This window comes from Acanthopagrus latus, chromosome 1 (genome assembly GCF_904848185.1).
Source record: "Acanthopagrus latus isolate v.2019 chromosome 1, fAcaLat1.1, whole genome shotgun sequence".
Lineage (NCBI taxonomy): Eukaryota > Metazoa > Chordata > Actinopteri > Spariformes > Sparidae > Acanthopagrus > Acanthopagrus latus.
The window spans coordinates 4,010,904-4,032,553 of record NC_051039.1 but is presented as its reverse complement, the minus strand read 5'-3'; the positions used below and the strand labels follow the sequence as shown (position 1 = coordinate 4,032,553).

At 42.0% G+C, this 21,650-nt stretch overlaps 1 protein-coding gene and 1 long non-coding RNA gene across 2 annotated transcripts; one reads left to right on the top strand and one right to left on the bottom strand.

Moving 5' to 3' along the window:
* Positions 1-1,727: 1,727 nt before the first annotated feature.
* zgc:92360 (uncharacterized protein LOC436988 homolog) lies at positions 1,728-21,326 on the top strand. The gene is made up of 12 exons (XM_037120598.1): positions 1,728-3,446; positions 3,583-3,704; positions 6,225-6,355; positions 7,222-7,313; positions 10,845-10,927; positions 11,021-11,133; positions 12,911-13,057; positions 13,539-13,622; positions 13,887-13,949; positions 17,362-17,433; positions 19,135-19,366; positions 20,247-21,326. The coding sequence occupies exons 2-12, from the start codon at positions 3,617-3,619 to the stop codon at positions 20,273-20,275; spliced, it is 1,134 nt and encodes a 377-aa protein (XP_036976493.1). The 5' UTR covers positions 1,728-3,446; positions 3,583-3,616; the 3' UTR covers positions 20,276-21,326.
* LOC119032058 lies at positions 17,440-19,239 on the bottom strand. The gene is made up of 3 exons (XR_005078767.1): positions 19,103-19,239; positions 18,820-18,976; positions 17,440-17,584 (listed from the first exon to the last, which is right to left on the bottom strand). It is a non-coding gene; the product is annotated as an uncharacterized LOC119032058 (long non-coding RNA).
* Positions 21,327-21,650: the final 324 nt, after the last annotated feature.

The window sequence follows — 21,650 nt, the reverse complement described above, 5'->3', positions numbered from 1 at the left end:
CACAGTGAGTCGGTAAGGAATTTTGGACAAAGCGAGTGGCTGAGTTTTGGCTAACACTCACAAAAAATGGCATGATAACATCAACCAAGAGAGTGAAAAAGGCCCATTTATCTCCAACAACAATTACTCCAACTAACTAATTAATTACACAGAGATGCTGGTGAATATTTTGACGCCTTGTCATCCATGTGAGAGGGTTCAACTTTCTAAGAAATGAGCGTAGCGCTTGTTGCAGGTGTTCTAACAGCAGCTGCGGCTGCTGCAGGAGGCCTTAACGTAATGCGTTCCTCTTCCTTGTTAGATATTTTAGCGCTTTCGGCACGTGTTTGATCAGCTCTCTTTCCTGGAGATGGATTTCTATCATCTTAACATATGTCACTATGCATTTACGTCAAGATGGCAGGCATGCGCAGGTAGAACGCAGCTGAAATCTGATCAGGTTTTGTTGTTCACATGGGGCAACTTTTACTTTGATAGGTTTATGTGGTGCATTTGTTGTCAGTTCAGGCTTTTCAAACGGATTCTAATCGGATTATTAGGCTCCATGTAAATGCAGCCACTGTGGCTTGTTGCAGGGGTGATGTCTTACCCTAAAGATGCGCTTTTAAAAACATGGCATCGGTTGCTTTAACATGAATCATTACCCAATTATAGTAAGAGAAAATTAAGACAAAGAAAAGTGGAAGGTAAAAAAAAAAAAAAAGTAGGGATGATGTTCTCTCTCATCTCTCTCTAAAACACACACACACACACACACACACACTTTAACCTCAATCCAGTAGGTGTCACCGTCCTGCTGCCTGACAGTCGTTGGCATCCAGAGCTCTGAATTTTGGCAGAGAGATGAGGGAGATTTAGGGACCGGGGTGTGACAGAATAGACAAGCTACTGTCTGCTGGATTGGTGTTGACAAATGAGCTCTGTAACGGGGCATTAGCCTTTTGCCATCACAGGGGAAATCCACTCCTGCAGAATGACATCCAACCCCACTTGTTCTCTGACCGTCAAATCAGCCTCGAGCCGCTATCTGTCTCACTTAGGCAAACACGCTGAGGTAGTGAACGGGACTTCACCTATCGTTTTCTTTCAAATGGGAAGTATATCGAGCTGCTGCTGATTATTATTATAAGTATGTGATATCAGCTAAATGTTTAACCTGAGTGTGTTCTTCTTCCTACCAGCCTGCATATCTGACACTCTCCATCCAGCTGACAGGAGGGGAGACATTTGGTTACAGAGCAGATATATTCACACTACAGAGATACAGCCACACCTGCACCACACAGAGCTGAACCCCTTCAATTCATTATGGGCAGAAAGGTGGTGAACTGTTGCCACCTACTGACCAAACATGGAGCCACAACACAGCCACAGACTGTCAGGGATGCAGTGGTGAATCGACCCTTACTGAGTTTAAACCCCAAGTTTTAATATATTACAGAATTCAGAAGGTTTTATTGTATTGTTTTATTGTTATGTTCCCCTATATGTAACACTGGAGTTATTTTTAAGTTTAGATTTAACAGGGCACAAAAGCCAAAAGTGTGTGGAAATCCACTTAGAACATGTGGAAAACTAATGACGGTAACTGTGTGGTAACTTTACCGTCACCACACAGTTTGAAAACACACTGTTGTCTGAAATATAACTGCAGGCTGTAACATTAAGACTTCTCCAGAGTGGAACTAAGAGGTTCCTAAATGTGACAAACAGCCCCAGACCAACGTTTCCACATACTTGGGCTACATAAATTATTATAAATAAAATATGACAGTTTCAAAAAGGTAAGTTTCGTCAGAAAAACATCATCACATCAGTGATGTAACAAGTGTCCAAAAGTCATAGTTGACAAAAAGATATGGTGTTAAAATATGACTGGCTCATACTAATAAAACTTGAGTGAAAGTTAGAGTTAGGGTTAAATTATCTCATATAAAATGTACTTATACATACAGTGTATCTACATGTATGTATTTATACAGATACTGTGTTCTCCTGGTTGATTGATTGCATGCTTGGTTGATTGTCCAATCAGATATTCAGCATTCTGCTTATTAATCTGTTAAATTATTTAAAATTGGGCTCTGATGAAACACACAACCTGCAGAGTGACTAGTTACTAACATGATCAAATAAATGTAGTGGAGTAAAAGTACAATATCTGCATCATAAATGCAGTGGAGTGGAAGTATAAAGTAACAGAACACAGAGTAATCACATAAAGTACCAAAACATAACCTTTTTGAATGACACTACATTTAACCCAAAAGCACGTGTTTCCATTGCTGCTCCTTGGTGAATAACTGCACTACAGTAAACCGTCTCATACCATGTTAAAACGTGGCCTGTGTCACATTTGCATAGTAAAATTTACACTCAACCACATCATGTTATCTTCCATCAACATCCTGCTGTTGGTTTATAGAGCACTGAATGGTTTCAGAGTACATTTCTGCTCTGCTGCTGCGTTATGAACCATCCAGACCTCTGAGGTCGTCGGGTTCAGGTCTGCTCTCAGCCCCGAGAGTCAGAGCTAAACGTGGAGGAGCAGTGATCACTTGTTATTCACATGTGGAACAAACTCCCAGAAAACTGCTCCAACTCTCACCTCTTTCAAATCAAGACTGAGGAGCTTTCTGTTTGCTGCAGATTTTCACTGAAGCAATTTCAAGACTTCGTACTGCACTTATTTTCCATTTTTAATGCTTGTTTTAATGATTTTAATGTACTTTAAATGAACTCTTCAGCATCTTTTAATGTAATTGTACGTCCCTGTAAAGCACTTTGGCTTTAGTTAACTTTATCCAGATAAAAAAAATCTATGAAATGAACCAATAAACATACTGTTTTAAAGGGACAGTATGTAGTTTAAGAGGAAAATAAGGTCCTCAGAACACGGTTTGAAGCTAGAAAGGTACATGTAAGGTATGAAATTGTAATTAAAGGTCAGATTGTTCATTCAGTCGTGAGAGCAAAGAGTTGGTTTAGTCGATGGAGGTCTCTTTCTTAAGCTCTCTTCCTCAAAACTACAGCATGCACCTTTAATTAAAACACTTTACAGCAGGTAGACGAGGTGCAGTGATCTGATTGGTCCTCTCTGAGCCTCCGTCAGGTATGTGGCTGTATTTGCGTGCCGCCACTAAACCTCGAATAATGCGGAAAAGCATGTTAGAACAACCTCCGCGCTTCACTTCCTCAGTGTCGGGTTTCATCCCCGCCGCGCTCCCTCCTCTCCGCACGCTGCAGTCCGGGACCGTGGCGGTGGTTCTTGTTTGGAGTCCAGAGTTCGGCAGGACGAGGCTCACCGGGCCCCACTTCCCCTGAAGGCTGTCAGCACCGCGGGCCCGCAGCAGAGGGAGAGGACAGAATGGACCCCTCTGTGAAAACTGTATGATCTGATTCCTCTTCCACCTGAGGGCGCGTACCTGTGCGGACTTGCCCGTTAGGTGGGACCCGAGAGGGGCAGTCGAGCCCGAGGAGACACACCTTGCTTGCTGCGCACCCCACCTCACCTCCCCGCCCTCCACCTCTCTCTCTCTCTCTCTCTCTCTCTCTCTCTCTCTCTCTCTCTCTCTCTCCCAGAAAGCGCAGGAATTAAACCGATCCGAACACTGAAATGTCGGCAAATGAGAGAGCAACCCGCGCACTGAGGGAGATCCTGCAGCACCCTGGAAATGACGCTTGCGCAGACTGCGGCGCACCAGGTGAGATGGAGAAAATGTCTTTAAGAGCCGTGAAATGTGTTTCTTCTTCTTCTTCCTCTTTCTCTTGAGTTGTCGAGAAGTGACGTGAAGAAGGTGCGGTGGGGGGGGGGACTACCTGTGCCAACACAGCCAGGACACCAGCCAAAAGTATTCTAACCTCCTGCTACCTGCTGTTTTTATTTAACATAAAGCTGCAGACAAACTGAGGGAGCAGAGCTCTCCTGGAGGGAACAGTGAGCCGGAGCCTTTCACTATTCTGTGGTGGAGAAGAAACTTTTTCAGAGTCCAACATGTCTTGACAGGCAGGGTCGAGGTGCACACACCCTCACCTGGTGCTCCCAGCCTCACTGTGGAGGTCTTTAGCTGAAATGTCTGATCCACTGCAGATACTACAGTAAACTGTCCTACAGGGAGAGTTAATGGAAGAAACTGATTAATGTGGAATTGGTTTGAAGTTTTCAGGCAAGCACAAAATGTGTCAAAACCTTTATTTTTTTATTTTTTCCCAACCCTTTTAAAAGTGGCTCTGTAGGACTTCTGGGTTGTGCCAGAGGAAACTAACATTAGCTTCTGTTGGCACATGAGTTACGTCCTCTGGACTGTTGCAGAAAATCTGACCAGAGTCCTCAACGAAGAAATTCACAGTCCAGCAGCTTTAAACGTGTGTGTGTAGTGTCAGTCGAGAGACGAGGAAGTTCTTTTCTTTTTCCATCACTTTCCAGTCTGCTCACATGAGGGCCACCGACATGATTCATACATATAAATTGCTGCAAATTGTCGTCCTAAACGTTAATATACTAAGAAATCGTGTCCATAACCTATAGTAGGCAACCTAATAAATGCAGATACTGCACTCTGACTTTGCTCACTCACTTTTCAGCTCGTCAAAGTGAGCAATCAGTGAATCCAGGCATTGAGGCACCGTGTTGCTGTAGCTGAGATAATATCACAATACAAATTCTCAATCGCTTAAACGTTTATTTATCTAAGGGAGGCTGACTGACTCTACAGAGGAACCGCACTGGATTAACTGCCCCAGAGACAACTTTTTCTCTGCCACGTTCAAATATTCAGCCCCTCTGGTCACAGTCGGGCACAGAATTTTCTTTTTTTTCCTCTTGTTCCCTGTGATCAGAGACAAAAAAGAGCCACTTTGGAGAGTTTGCACAGACATCTATGTGTCGGCGGCGACATTTTTATTCCAAAATCTCACTGGCATTGTGAAACAATTTTGTAGCAAGAAGAAAAAAACAAGTTAACGTGAATATTAAACAACCAGACACATCACATTCTAATCTGTTGTCCATGAAGAAAGGCCCTGCATGCTCAGGTGTCCAGGATCGGTTGTGATAAGAACAAGGAAGCGTCTCACACAAAAGCTGTGCTGTTTGCTGCCGAGGTGCAGAGTGTACGGCGGGGAGATAAGACAGGTGTGGTCCAAGCAAAGAGAAAATCATTTCTCGTGTCGCAGGGCTCAAAGAAGAACGTGACAGATGTGTTGACCTGGAAAATTTCTGATTTCTTTCCACCAAAGTAACTGCATTGTGTTGCCCCTAAGCAAAGTAAAGAACCTCTAACTGCTCCTGAAGAGGCAACACACACTCCTCATGTGGGTGGTGGAGCTTAAACTCTCCCCCGGATAGGAAGGTGTTCAGAGACTGGCTTTTAGCTTCCACACTGTAAAAATAAGTGACTGTGTTGTAACGTCTCGTCTCATTTGGTTGTTAATGGTCTCTAAGTTTAGGTCAACTGGCTGTTTTTTTTTTTTCTTTTTGTTTTGTTGTGCCGTCATAATAAGACGACTCTGAACATGTGTCATCCAACTGGACAGTTTCCAGAAAATGTGTCTGTTTAGAGAAGAAAATCAAAAACATGCTCTGGATATAGCATCTCATAATTAAGAAGGTTCTGCCTTCAACTAATTGTATATCTTTCCCATGACTTGGTTTTTACTAAGTTTAATAATGTCTTTTCTTAAAAATATCATCCTTTCTGCTGGCTGCATTTTGAGGTCTCAGAACCTTTCTCCAGCCCGGCCTCACCAGAAGAACTACGCTATGCGGGCTGTCTGTGCTAACAGCTTATTATAACCTGTACTTATGTCCATTGTCCATTGTACGAAGGATTGTAAGGGTGCAGGAGGTAACTTAAGTCACGGTTGTAGGTTAGAAGAACCACAATCTTTTCCTCAACCTGACAAAGTGGTCCTTGTGCCTAAATGTAACCAAACTCTGACCATTTAACAAACTTCCCCGCTTGCGGGACATTAAAGGATTTCACACTTTAGACGAGGAAGGTCCACCATGCCTGTCGATGGTCCTCTCCAGTGGTCATTTTGGTCGTTAAGTAATGAAGATGTGTGACAAAAAGAAAAAAAAACAACAAAAAATGATTGATAGTTGCTGCTGTAACTCTCTCAGCCCCTCAGTCTTTCTATCCATCTGTCTCTATCCCTTCATACCCGTCATTCTTTCCGTGTCTTCATACTCCGTTTGTTCTCGCCATCCTCCTTCTCTGCAGATCCCAGCTGGGGCTCCTGCTCCCTGGGGGTGTTCATCTGTCTGGCCTGCTCCGGGATCCACCGCAACATCCCCGACGTCAGCAAGGTCAAGTCCTTGAGCCTCTCCCACTGGGAGGACCACGAGGTGCAGGTGAGACCACAGGAGCCACCAGCAAACCTCAACTCACTTTATTTCTATGAATCGTCTTCTCAAACTCACGGCGAGAAAGAGAATGAATGATGAACGTTTTCTTTAAAGAAGTATCAACTTTTGATGAGGAACACTGATGTAAATGTACTTATGTGACTGTTTTGGTGAACCGATCAGAGTCTTTAACATAGCGGTCAATATAATTCCATAAAATTTACGTTCCGTGCAACATTTGAAATGGCAAGATGTGAAGTTACATCACACGATTTTAATGTAACTTTGCTAAATTTGAAAAATACACGTAGAAGTATTTTTTTTTCCATCAAGTTTTTTTAAGATATCTTTTCCCCCAGTCCTTCCTTTATGAAAGTGTTTCATGTGCTCTAATGCATGATATTCCCGGTCCAAAGATGGAGTATTGATCCAACAACATCGGCGATCACGGAAAAGTACTATTGACAGAATAATACCAAACCAAACTGTGAGCTGTAAAGTTCCCCTTCTTCAATCTTAATTATTTATGTGGAAATAAATTAAAGCACACGTCAAATATTTCAAATGTTAGAAAATCACATTCCTGCCCAGTAATTTCCACTGTGTTCCTGTAACTGTGCAGGGGGAGTTCACACAAACCAAATAATAAATGATGTTGGTCAGTCTTTATCTAAAATATGTGTTGCATTCACAGTCTCCACTCTCTGATTTATTACTTCATTGTAAGACTGATTAGGATTTTTTTTTTTTTTTTTTAAGTCCTGCTGAGTAATTCTCCTGTTGAGCACATTTCAACTGTAAAGCTGTCAGCTAATGTGCCAAGACGTCATTAATCCTTGAATGATCCGTCTCTGGTGTGTGTGTGTTTTTAGTTCATGGCTCAGAATGGTAACGACCTGATGAAGAGCAAATATGAGGCGGCTGTTCCAGTCTACTACTACAAACCAACCCACAAAGACTGCCAGTGAGTGACCACAGCAACACACGCACACATAAAATGTACATGTTAATTTGTAACATTGTAAAGTCGGGGTTATGTGTATACGTGCATATGTTTTCCTGTTTTTCTTTGCACATGTGTGTGTTTGCCTGCAGAAATGATGAGTTTATGCATAAAAAAACATAGAGAAGATTTAACCTAACTTAACAAGGAAATGAATTTCATCCAGTGGTTTTTCTCCAGGTGTTATTCCTGTGACGTTATCACCGGATTTCACTTTTGTCTTTTGAATTGTTTACCAGTTCGAGGTTAAATAAAGAGTGAAATGGGTGAATTAGGAAGGACGAACGCCTTTATATCCTCCTTTGTAGCCAAGAAAGAAAGAACTCGCTCATCTCAATTGACGTTCTCAGTGTGTGACTAAGATTGAACGCTTTTTATTCCGTGTGCATAGTTTCACAGATAAGCGGATGGGTGTCATGTTCTCGTTTTGAAATAATACTTGCAGGGTTGAAAGCTTTGTCCTTGTCACACGCCGAGCAATAGAGATTCGTGTGGAGCCTTCGGAGATCATTCAGCTCGCCTTGTGTTTCTGTTTTGAAAAGCCTCAGTGTGAAACGCGGACATGTGACATCACTCCGCAGGAGCACCTCATGGCGGTGATTCGCACGTTCTTGGATGAGTTCTCTATTTCGGGAAATTTCCTCTTTTCAACCAGGCAGATTCACTCTTGGTCAGGTTGTAGAGGAGGGAGTGTCTGTGCGAGGGTTGATCCTTGTTGTCGTTACATGGATTATAAATGGATTCAAGTCTGGACTGTGACTATTTTGACATTCTGGCTTCAGAACCGTGACAGATAACCTGATAATGAGGATTATCTGTCGTTATGTTGTTACTCTCGTCGTCATCCTGTTGAAGTGTCTCGGTGCAGGCCCAGCGTTTGTGTTTTGGTTGGACTGACTCTAATGAGGCCGGACAAGGAAACGGCAGCTCCTCGTAGCTGTTTTAACTGGAGCCATTATCCAAAATGGTTTTTCGTCCTCAATACTGAGACGAGGGGTGCAGAGAATGTTAACAGCGTTCGCCTCATCATCTTTATTAGTAATGATGAGGGAAGGTAGACTATGTGATGGCGTTTTATTTGCATCAGTGAAATTCCTGCAGCAGTTAAGTCAGCACAGAACGTTGATTAATAAAGTGGAAATACAGCGAGACAAGAGAGGAGAGCCGGCTGATCTTTATTCACCTGCGGTTTGAGGATTTTAAGTGTTTCAGACTGCAGTATCATCATCCCTGACGTGGAACATTACCGCGTTCTCAGCCTGAACCATTTCTTATTAACTGTTTGTTCACCCTTAAAGATTTTTTCTTTCAGTCTCTAGCAGCTTTTGTTGCTTCTCTCTGTCAATGTTTTAGACATCTTTTGTCTGATTCCTCTTCCAGTGAAAGCATGTTACACGTGTATGGAAAGTTAAAGAAATACTTTTTTCCCCAAACCCCCGTAATACTCAAGGTTTTCTCCTCTGAGTCATTTCAAAGTAATATCACAGAATAACCAGAGTGTCAGCCAGTGTCACTGCAGCTAGTGTGGACATGATTCAAAAACATTCTTATTACGTAAACTCACTCACTACTTGCACAGTGTAGTGTGACATTCGTCAGTTTCAGGGACGGCGCCTCTTCACTTCCTGTCGACTCTACAGTAACGTTAGCCTCCAAACTTAATGACCATAGTGCTTTTTCATCCTGAAGTCAGTTACTTCACTTGTGACAGTTGGTTTTGTGTTTTTCATCAGTCTGTGTAACACCTCAGTGTCTGAGAAAACTGTTAGCAATGTTACCTAGTCACCAGTTATCATTACCTGCAAAGTGAAGTCAGCTGAATAAAGGATGAAGGCGCCGTGATCTTAAGGGTGGATGCAACCTTACTGTTGAGATTTGACACGAGGTAGATAACTATTGCTTGATGTAGGTTGACTTTACAGTGCTGCAGTCTCATTAGTATGCTTAGAACAACTAATACCTTTATATGGAAGCAGCGTGCATTTCACTGCCAGTGTGAGAGAAGATAAAGACTTTTACAGACTGTCTGGCTGCTTCATGCGTTCTCCTGTCGACAACTAGCAGATTACCTGTAGATACAGGCTACTGCGACTGGTGTGTGTGTGTGTGTGTGTGTGTGTGTTTATGTGGCTTCCTGAGGCTGCTCTCATACAGGAATGTTTGGAATTGTATGAATGTGCAGCAGGGGAATTTTGGAGAAAAAGAGATGCATAAAATGATAAACAAACACATGGTAAGCTGCCACAGTCATGTGATGTCTTGTCTCATGATGTCTTCGCTCGTAAGACAAATGTAGTGTTTGTTGAATGGAAGGAGCAGCTCATTGTATCTGTAAAAACAGCTCAAATCCACACACCCTGCTCACACACACACATACACATCAATGTTGCCAACAGGGCACTACATTTCTCCACTATCTACGAGGGGACTTCTGTTTCTGGTCATTTTACAAAAACAAAAATAGAATAGAAAAGCTTCTTTTAAGGTCTTTTACCATGATATTACTTCAAATGTGTATTATCTTTTTACACGCACACACACACATCTATTTACACACACACGTGGCACCTTCTTTGATTGTTAGTAGTACAGACTGGTGCAGGAGGAGGTGGGTGAGCGAGACATGAAGCTCTTTATCTCTCACTCTTCGTTCCTTCCAGGTTCAGCTGATGAAAAAGTAGCTGAGTCAGCCGGATTGAAGTTGATCCATTTAAACTTTCAGAGGTCTTAAGAGTCAAAGAGAGTTAATCTGCTGTAAGAGTCAAGTTACAACCTGCACATCAGACAGTGTTTTGATCCGGAGCCAGGTTTGCTGTCAGTTAAAGGTAGAATTTCAAAAACATTTTACAGGAATACTTGGATCAGGTTTACCAGAACATGAAATAAGACCTGAGAACTTAAACTTCAGAGGCTTTTGGGTCAGTTTGATGCTGACATTTTGGGTTCTCGATACGGCTAATTCTTTTTTTTTTCTTCTTCCAACTTTCTTCAGCACAACTTGAGGCCCGTTGTGAACGTCTGAACGCAAATATTCATACAAGGCAAATATTTCCAAACATACATCTCATCTTCTTCATGGGATGTGAAAATGTTTGAATTCCACTTATTCATATTGTTTGCCATTGGTTTATCAACTGGGTCAGTGGGCACAAATGTCTTCCTAGGAATAAGGCCATCACAGAAGCATTACGATTGACTTTCCTCATGTTATTCCCTTGTAGGCTTCTCATTTTATACACTTGTATACACATTTCTTTGCTCTCACTTAGTCGGGTGGTATCTTTGCCTGAGCAAACATGAGCATATTAACTTGAAACTACATGAACAAAGATACTTGGTGGTCCTTCGACTTGTATTCTGCTTTGATGTATCTGCCCTCACTATGCCACCCAGCCTCTTTCTCATCTACCACAAGTCTGTTAGACTTATTTTACATGGTGCCTTTTACAAGCTCGCTCTATTGATGTTTCATGGGTTCGTGTGTGTGCTCAGGGTGCTGAGGGAGCAGTGGATTAGAGCAAAGTACGAGAGGAAGGAGTTCTCTGAACCCGGGAAGAACTTTACGTATGAGGAAGGTGCGTGTGTGCACATACACATTGACACACACTTGCATGCATGTAGGACAACTTATTCATGCTAATGAGTGACCTTTACTGGTTTACCTGCAGGAACTCGAGATGGCATGCTGATGAAGAGGGGCCGGGATAACGGGCAGTTCCTCAGCAGGCGCTTCGTCCTCTCAGAGATGGAGGGCACTCTGAAGTATTTCACCAAATATGACGTAAGCGGCAGCTTTTAATGAGACTTTTAATGGCCACAAGCAGCTAAACACACACTTTGTCTACACACATCTTACACAAAACCATGCCTGTGAGATACCAATAAAGTACTGTAATTAGACAGCATCCTAGTTAGTGTTGTTTGAAGGCAATGGTTCACTTCCAGCACGTGTGCAACACCCACACACTCGAAACCACAACACAAATACCTTAATTACAGAGCCCTTTAAAGACACACACTATACTGCAGACAACACCCCCACATTACATGCTGCAGTATTTTTCACACACATACACACAGATACCTTTATAATCATACATATCTACCAAAAGCCTACAAAATGTATCTGTACCTGCTGTCTCTGCTGCGTCTGAGCGTGCTCAGACAAGCTTAACCAGCAGCCTGTCGTCTCTGTCAGTGAGGCTGATTCACTAAGCTTTACACCACCCAAACCAATTAGAGCTGGAGGCACTGGGAGTACTTTGTTTGTCACAGGAAGCCAGCTGAGGGGAGGTGGGAATAATATTTATAAAGACTAGAAAAAAAGGCTGTCACTCTCAGTTCCAGAATACTGATTTCCATTGTGCCTTCGCATGTGTCTCTGTGTACAAATGTCTTTTTACTGTGAAGGTTTCGTCCTGTTCTCCAGGACTGCTTCTCCTGTGAAATACTTCACCTTTGCTTCATATCCTCCTAGCGACTGCTGTAGCAAAGACTAAAACAAAAACGCCCTCATAAGTGTCGCCCAGGTGCTTTAGGGTTATAGAGTGAGCCGGTTTACATTAAGAAGGTTTGTGTGTGTGTGTGTGTGTGTGTGTGTGTGTGTGTGTGTGTGCGTGTGTGTGTGTGTGATATATTCAGGCTCAAGTTACAGTCTGACTCAAGTCAAACTCACTGCTTCTCAGCAGTGTTCATGCTGGGAAATACAGCTACGCTCATATGAGATCCAATTAGATTTTACACCATGAAGAGTGCTGAGTTTGTTAAGGACATGAGCTACGTGCGGACACACATTCTGTTCCCATTGATGCTTATTAAAATTCAAGCCAGGACAGATTAAAGCAGAGCAGGTTTGCTAGGATTAGTGTCCGTCGCAGACACAGTGGTTATCAGTGATGCAGACTGCGGATGTGTAGATAATTGCTCTAGATATATATATTTTTTAACATTAGAAAGACCAACATAAACAGCTCCAACCCTTGATATCATATCAACACTTTTTCTCTGGCTAATTTGCAGCCAAATCTTTTGTAAAACAACTTGGTTAAAGCCATAAAATCAGGAGGAGGTTAATAATTGGTCCTAGTCTGTTCATTTGTTATTCATCATTTTATTTCGTAAAGGTCCAATGTATTTGGGCAAACATGGACAATAATATTCATAACATCCTGAGGAATATTGCAGGGTTTTGGAGCCAACTTTCAGTTTACACCCAGCAAATCAAACTTTATTGGCCTTTGTGACTTTTTTTTTTTTTTTCTTTTTTGGTAAATGTAGTCACCACTTTAAGATCAGGGCAAGACGAGGTGTATTCAGTTGGTTGCAGCCTGCAAAGTCTGCTAATCCTGCACACTGAACCTTTAAACAGTTATATCAAAAAATAAAAGGTTATCAAGGTGAAACAACTACAAGAAACATCCAACAGAATAAGAATAAATGATCAGCTCTCTCTCTCAAAGTAATCAGCCTTGGATTCATGGACACATCTGAAGTTATAATTTAATACAATAACAAACACAAACAGCCCTCCTGCTCTCTGTTTCCTCCCTCTCATGCAGGCTAAGGAGCCCAAAGCTGTCATCAAGGTGGACAGCATTAACGCAACCTTCCAGCCCGAGAAGATAGGAAACCCCAACGGTCTGCAGATCACCTACCTCAAAGACTACAGCACCCGCAACATGTTCGTCTACCACGACAGCGGCAAGGTCTGAGTGCTGACATGGGAAATGTATCATCCATCGCATTAAGCATTGAAGCTACATGTTTGTGTTGTTGTGGGCGAGTCTCCAAACCTTTTTAAAACCATCTGAAGCAATTTTCCGCCGGCTGAAGGAATCCAGTAACAGATGACATTCAAGCTCCACATCAATCATTCTGTTTGTTTTTTTTAATTTATGAATATTGAACAATATGGATCTGTCAGGTGTTATTTTTTTTTTCAGACATCTGAGAGTTAACAGTCTGCCACAGAACAGCATCAAATCATGTACCAATTTTCTGATTTTAAGGTTTAAATGTTCCAATCTGACAGACTTTAAAAAAAAAAAAAGCACACTTTAAACTTTGCTGCTCTGCAAATATCATTGCTGGCTGTGTCAGAGCTGCATTATAGAATGATGGAGGGAGGTGAAAAACAAAGGACTGAATAATTTCCTCACCGTCTCTCTCGTCATCTGTGTCCATTAGGAGATCGTAGACTGGCTGAACTCGATTCGTGCAGTTCAGCTTCATTATCTAAAGGTGGCCTTTCCTGGGGCAACCGATGCCGAGGTGAGCACACACCACTACGCACGCACACACCCATGTTTATATAAGCACTATTTGAAATAGGACGTCTACTGTTGATGATTGGTGAGATTAAAGTGGTATTGACATTGATTTTATGTGAGATAACTAAGACTGAGATGGCCAGAACTCTATTTCTGGAAATGTTGGCCTCCAGTCTTCCCATAATGGATCTGCAGCACTTTACAACCCGTTGTATCCTCTCGGTGTGGATGTTAATCCCCTGGCTTTACTTGCTTTTTTTTCCAGCTGCTCCCCAGACTTACCCGGAACTTTTTAAAGGAAGGATACATGGAAAAGACGGGTCCCAGGGCAAGTAACACAAGAAAACACAAACAGATACATAAACACTGTGAACATTTAGTTTGAAAAAATGCACACTTTTCTTCTTTTGTCGTCATTTCCTCCTGTGCTTCTCTCAGTGTAGATGTTAACTTTTACAGTAACATTATCAAACGTGCAGGTTGACATTTTCATAAATCAGTAAATGCAAATTTTTGTGTAATAGAAGTCACACTGAGGATGTCAAAGCTAGTATGAAAAAATAAAGTGGACAGCAGTAAATTGAGGTCCAGAGGTATTAATTAGCTCTACGTCCCCCTGGAAGTACAGAACTAATCACAGCATTAGTCAGTTAAGTCAATTTAAAACTGCTTTCACTCAGGATAAATACATGAGGGTGTTGATGATTTGTAGGAATTAAGGAAGTCAGCAGTAATTACGAGAAACGTGTCCTCGCTGCTTTTAAAATAAAATTCCAGCTTAAATGTATCAACCATTATTTCTGAAAGCTGTGATTCCACTCCTGCATTGAATCGGCACTTATTTCAATAACAATTTCATAAAATGGTGCAGACAGTAGTCTAAATAAAACCGAGTCTGCCGTGTTGCACCACCATATTTTTTCTACAGTAGCCCAGAAGGGACAAACCGAACACTGGCTCAAGAGAGGGCGTAATCATGACAAGATGACTTATGCTAAGATGAAGTCGGGGTATTCACGTGATAACAATCTGCAACTAACTCTTACACTCACTTCTGAACAGGGCTGTATTGGCGTTTTTCTGCTGAACAGTGTCTTAGTTGGGCAAATCACATGCTGCCCAGTTACTGTTAGAATATGTATAACTTCAAAACATAACATAACTTAAAAAAAATAATAAAAAATCAGAAACGCATATTTTCTATTCTACATAAAGACATGAACAAGCAAGGACAAAGCGGTAACTCCAATCCATTTTTCACTTCCCACATAGTCAGACTCTGGTCCCAGTCAGGTGTCAGGGCTTGTTCATAATGGGAATGCTGAGCCTGGTTCAGCTAACAGAGACTACAGTAAGCAGCAGTTGGCCTCTAATCTGGTGATCTGCTGCCCCCTATTTGTTTCGAGTGACCCTCGACAGGTGGCCAATCTCTGCACACCACAACTTAAGAGGATTATTATGATCCGATGATTCTCAAATAAGAAAAATGACAAAGAAATCCATTTAACTAGTTGGATACTAGCTCCCTCCTCAAACCTCCTCCCAGCTCCTCATCTCCTTCCCTTCTTTAACGTGAGAGGAGCTGGGCTGCGAGGTCAGCGAGCCCACCCGTCAGCACGGCTGCTTTCCACCGCTGCACGTCAGGCTGACTGACAGCTGAGAGGTCCTACCTGCCCGCCACAGCGTCCACCTGCCTGTCACTCCGTCTGAGAGGGGAATAAAAGGCTTCCTGCTGAGGATCCAATTAATCCTCAGGTGTCAGAAAAACCTCAAACACATGCAGGAACGCAGACGTGTGTTTGGATTAAGCGAACACACAAAGACGCTTTTGTACATATCCATGCAGTCATGCACTGTTGAACCGACACCTTTGTATCAGCATATTTACACACATGCAGGTGCTTCAAACACCTACCGAGGCAAGAAACCAGATCCTCAGCGACACGACTGGTTGTGTATTCAGACTCACACAGACTCTGGTTTTAATCTCCGTCTGTCAGGCTGAGAGATGAAAGGGCTCACTAACCTGCTCTGCTGGGGCTGATTTGCTAAATGACTGTCGTAATTCATTTCCCTCACATACGTGGGAGACATATTTGCGGTGGGGAGTCACGAGCGAGTTGAGAAGGGAACAGTCTGTTGTTTGGCCTTACACCACGACGAGAATATCAAACACCTCCGTGAGAACAATTTGGCAGCAGTCGGGGAACCTGAAAAGAGCCAGAGCACTTCAGTAAACTCTCAGAAGGGGCTGTGCTTCAGATTCTCCAATTGCTGCCGTTTTTTGTTTTTTTTTACTGCACTCATGAAGACATTCAACTTCAAGAGTTTTATGAAAGTGGTGAAATAAGCACTAACTGCCAAAAGAAAAGAAACAAACAGTTTTAAATGTGAGGTGCAAACCGAGAACCGTGAGACTCTTAACGAGGACACATGAGATCAGGTTCACTGTCAAACATCGGTTACAGTAGGAAGCGCCACACTACTGATTCAAAAACAGGGAAATGTTCTCGTCAAAGATAAAATAAGGCTTGCAAAATGATTCAGGGTCAGTAAAGAAAAGAAAAGATGAATGAAAGACCAGCAGCACAAACTCGTCCTCTGCTCTCAAAGTTTCCATCTAGTTTTCAGCGTTTTAGTTTTGTTGGTGATACAAAAGTGCTCTGGATTAACTTTCTCAACAACTGTCTTCAGTTTTACTTTGTGTAGTTCTGTGTCCTGTTTTGTTTTTTGATCTTTGCTCTGTTTTAATTTAAGAAGCCCCTCGGCCAGAGGACCTCTGGTGAAAAATAGCCTTTTGGCCAGTTCTGACATTTTGTTCCCGTATGTTTTATCCATTTGCACTGTCCCCTCTCAAACAAACTAAACTTAACATCGAGCTTCTCAGGAGGAACTGCTGCTTTTCTAAGTGAAAACATCAGTGTAGATGGAAGGTTTTTGTATTTTGGACAAAACAAATCATGTAAAGACATCGCTTTGGGCTCAGAGAGCATCAGATCAGACTAAACTAGGTAAAGGTGAGTACATCATTAACTATCTGTATCTGTTCAACCAGCTCAATTATCTGTAACCTAATTTGACATGAGTTGATCAGAAGTTGCCATCTTTATTATTTCTAAGAGAACTTTTGATGTAATAGCCTCAGAATTTAGCGTCAGATCAATGTTTGAAGCTGTCTCACCCAGCAGAGACACCCACATCCAACCCTCTTGCCAGTTTTACAAGTGTTTTTTGTCGCCACATCACATGTTCATAACTTAGTCAAAGAAACAAAGTGAGCCGGCCAGCTTTACTGAGGAAACTGAGACTTTCGGAAGACGTGAAAGAAACACACCAACAGCAGCCCGCAGAAAAGAAAAGCTGCTGCCTCAAATTTAACTGAGTGTCTTGGAAATGATAAACAGAGCTGAGATTCAGCTGAGGACTCGCTGGAGCCCAGACCAAACAGAAGATTGGACAAATAATTGCCAATCATTAGTTGCAGCCAGAGCCACTTCAATAATTCACACTGTTAGACAAAGTATCAGGAAAATCTGGCACATGAATTTTTAATACAAAAGAGTCGATTTAAGAGCAGAGTGTGAATCACTTTTCCATTAAAAAGCCAGACAGACTCCACCTTTGGCACGAGTACAATGCTGCTTTGTGTCCGTATACGGTTTCGCCTCTTCTCTTTGAGCCTTTTCCGTCTCCCGTCACCTCATGTCTGACTGCTTCTGTCAACCTGTTTGTCTCCGCAGCAAACGGAAGGCTTCAAGAAGCGCTGGTTCACTCTGGACCGCAGGCGACTCATGTACTTCAAAGATCCGCTGGTACGGCACCTTCACACAAACACCTACACCCATCAGACAGACTTCTGGACAGGCGTCAGCTTGTATTTCGAGCCAGTTGTCGATGCCTGAGTGACTGCGGCTCTTGATCGCGACCTCTCCGACAGTGGTGGCTTGATGGGTTTCATGTTTTCTGAAAAAGAAATGAATGAGCACCATGGAGAGTGGGAGCGGGAGGTTTTTTTCTTCCATCAAGCAAATTAGTTTAAGTCGACAATGTTGGGGATATGAAGCCATAACTCAGCGGGGGAGAGTCTGATATAAGGTACTTTCATTCGTACGTAATGTTATTATACATATGGATAAGTATGGATTGCCTCAAAGAGAAGTGGCACGCTAACCTGAAGAGTATTTTTTTCTACACTAGACACTTCTATAAAACATGTCTATGTGCAAACTTGAAACCTGATTTATCTGAAGTCTGGAGATGTTGCGAAAGTGAGATTCGGAGTCGCTGAGCGATGAGAGTTTTCCTTCCAGAGGTTATCACAGTGACTCGTGGAGAGAGTGGTGCCGATCCAGATTTCCCAAGACCCGGTTAAATACACATCAGATAGCCAGATTTAGCTCAGCTTTGCCGCTGATGTAAGAGTTCAATGGAGAGGTGCAATAATTGTAGGTGCTAAGTGACTGAAATGTCCGACGTCCCCCGAGAGAGCCAGATGAGAAAACTGCGGTAGATGAAAGGGAGAGGAAGTCTAGTGAAGCCGCGTGCCGACTGGGAATATGTGGAGGAAGCTCAAAGCGAGTGTAACACGATCACTTGGATAATGACTAAATTATGCATGTGTTAGATGTTGTGTAGACAATGGTTCACCGTGCATGTAAAGGGGACATTTGTTCACACTCTGCTAACAATAGAATCAGATCTTTTTGAGACAAATAAATCATGTCAGCTTCATGTTACAGCCAGATTAGTTTGGCGGATGATAAACCTAAAGTAAGGGATCAATTAAAATCTTGACCCGGCCGTCACCAAAGTGATTACAGCTCATCCTGAGGGGAACGTTAATGTCTGTAGTGCTGCAGATCGAGCAGTCAGTTGGTCACTAAGACCGTCAATCTGCAGTTATTTTGAGAAACTGATCTTCCCAGTTGTTTTCCACTTGGAGGAATAAATATCTGCTGCTTGTCTTTGTCAAGGATGTCAGGAAATCCATGAGTTTCCTGGGGAGGTCACCAGGAAAATGATTAAGGGTGGTGATGCCTGTGATGCTCCTCAGAACAGGTGTTAATAATAAGAAAAGTATCGTAACAGTAATTTTTAGACACGACAATGCAGAAACAAAGAAATGACGCCACTATCAGGCAGAAGGAAAAGTCAGGTCAGGACATCACCTCAGTCAATACTGTTCTACTGGTTGTTACCATGGATATGATGGGAAATCTGTCCTGTAGCTGTTCAGATATTTGAGTTTGATCAAACGTGGTGGACCAGCAGAGTAGGAGGATGTTAAAAATGACAGACGTTGACATCCTGAGAGCCACGCTGCGAGCGTATTTCTGTGTTGTTGGTTGGTTCATTCTGTATTTAAAACAAAAATGTAATTACTTTACTCATCAGATGAATTCCTTTTGTTTAAGATTACAGTGGAAAGAGAGCGTCTCCACAATAACATGATGAAGATGATGAGCCTCTGCACTCACTGACCTCTGTGTCTTCCCTCCTCACTCTGTTCGAAGGATGCCTTCGCCAAAGGTGAGGTGTTTCTGGGCAGCAAGGACCACGGCTACAACGTCTACCCCGGCTTGCCTGCCACTGCCCACTGCAACGGCGCCTGGCAACACGGCATCACCATAGAAACGCCCGACCGCTGCTTCCTGTTTACTTGTGAGACAGAGAGCGACCAGCAGGATTGGCTGAAACACTTCGCTGATGTCATGAGCGCCACGATGTCCCCGCAGGAGTACACAAGTGAGAACCAGGAACATGTTAACGGTCATTAAAGATGTGCTAGCTGTTAGCTTTTAGCTGCTGGGTACTTCTTTTGTTAGTAACTCTGATTGTTTTAAAGTTTCACATCAAAAAGCTCTTTATAAACAGGAATGTGAAGTCCTCATATTGTTAACTGGACTGTAAACAATGACCATAGCACAGAACAGGAAGTCTTGGCCTAGATACCTGTTGGTTCACCTGAAGCCCCGAAACACTGGCAGTTGTCCTAGAGACAAAATTGTTGTCGAAATGATAGCAATGGACTCCGAAGAAGAAGAAGGAGAAGAAGAAGAAGAATGAAGAAGACGAAGACAACGTAGAGGATGAAGAAGAAGACATTATCAATGGGCTGATTTCTTTTTTTATTCTAGGTGGTTGTTTTCAGATAAAGGACAAGTAAAGATGGGAGTGGCTGCCATGCTCACACTCTCACACTGACATCGTTAACATGCTAACATGTTCGCCTCCCACAGAAGTCCAACAAGATCAGCTGAGGCTGATGGCCGCCAAAAGTTGTGGAGAGATTTCTCTCTGAACCACAAATGTCGGCTTTCTAGTGGTGCTACAGAAAGTCATCGCCCATGTCTGAAGAAAATGTCACAGCAATCCATCCCACAGTTCTGAAGATATTTCACTCTGGAGCAAAGTGGCAAAATAGACCAACCAAACAAAAACCTAAAAACGGTTCCACTCGGGTTAGCAAACACCTGAACCCTCTGCTGTTTGTTAAAAGGAGTGAAGGATAATTTTTTAATCTTGTGTTAAAGAGCAGTGGGATCCAATAATGTTCTTATTTACTGATTTGTCTGTGTGGGTAAGAGAGCTTTAACTCTAACTCTGGACTCTGATTTGTTTTCAGTGGAGGCCTTGTTCAAGCACAGGCCTTGATGGACACAGACGCCTGAGGGACCGTCTTCTTCTTCTCTCAGCCCGCCACCGATCTGACACAAGACCCTCCAGCATCCATTCTGCCTCCGACTCCCTTAGTGATTTGGGGGAAATTGTTGCAAAATCTTCATCAGTAATGTATTCAGACTGGTCACAAAGGTACTTAATAGTGTTGAAAAGATAAACATGAGGACTAAGGCAATATTAATTGGTAAATTTAAGAGACATATCTGTATTTGGGTAATCAATACGACATGTAAATTGATTTATTTTTGTTATCATGTTAAAATAATGTGGTTGAAATTTGTTAGACATTTAATGTGAGATTCAAGAAAATGGCGTTTTTTAATGTGAGAGTTGCCTCAGTCCTCTTGTTCTAAGTGTTTTGTATCCAAGTGTGATGTGATAATTCGGTAAAACTATTACTAATACTAATAATAGGTCAAACCGGTACGATTGACAGAAAATACAAAGTGTCTACGGATTCAGATTTCTTTCTTTTTTAAAATAAAAGTGATGTAATTCATCAGTTGTTGCATGTAAACTTTGTAACTAGTTCTTTAAGTCAGAACATTTGCAGCCCACTTCATGAGCTGCAGCTGCATCACACTGATTATGGTGATGTTACAGTCTAGAAGCAATATCTTCAGAAACACTACACGTACAGTTCATATCATGATTTTTTTTTTTTTCTTTTAAGATTCAGAAAAATTTTGAATGCATTGGGATAAAAAGGCTGGAAATACTGCGAGTCATTAGGTGGTGAGACAGCGCCTCCGTGTGGCGGACAGTATAAAAACACAAATCTGTGTTAAAACAAACAAAAAGTTCCAGTCATAAATTATTTTTTTCCTCTTTTTCTATAGAGATATAGCCATTTGTCTTATTTGACTTTTTTGCTGCTGTTTTCCATTTTTCTGTGTTTTGGTCAAAGAGGTAATCTCCATATTGTATGTATTTCTTTGCTTGACCACAACTTACTGCCATAGCATATGCAATTATCGATGATCACTAATAAAAAAAAATATATATATATATTTCCTTTGGAAGTTGTCAAGGAATCTCTGTACACATCTGTGTTAGATTCAGTAGTTTATTAAATAATTAAAACAAAAAATTGTAATTATATTATCACTGCTCCACGCTGAGCTCATCCAACGCAGGTCTCTAAATATTATCAGGTCTCCTACAGCATCATCTTAAAATCCAGTGAGCTGCCAACTTGGATTTAATGCAGAGCCAGGAATCTTCCACAAAACAGAAAAGTTTAGACTGTTCATTTTAGAGAAAAATATTCAGAGCATGAAGTGTAAAGTTCGCGTCAACTCAGCTGCTGAAAAATTCATAAGGAAAACATTAAACACATTTTCTTTAT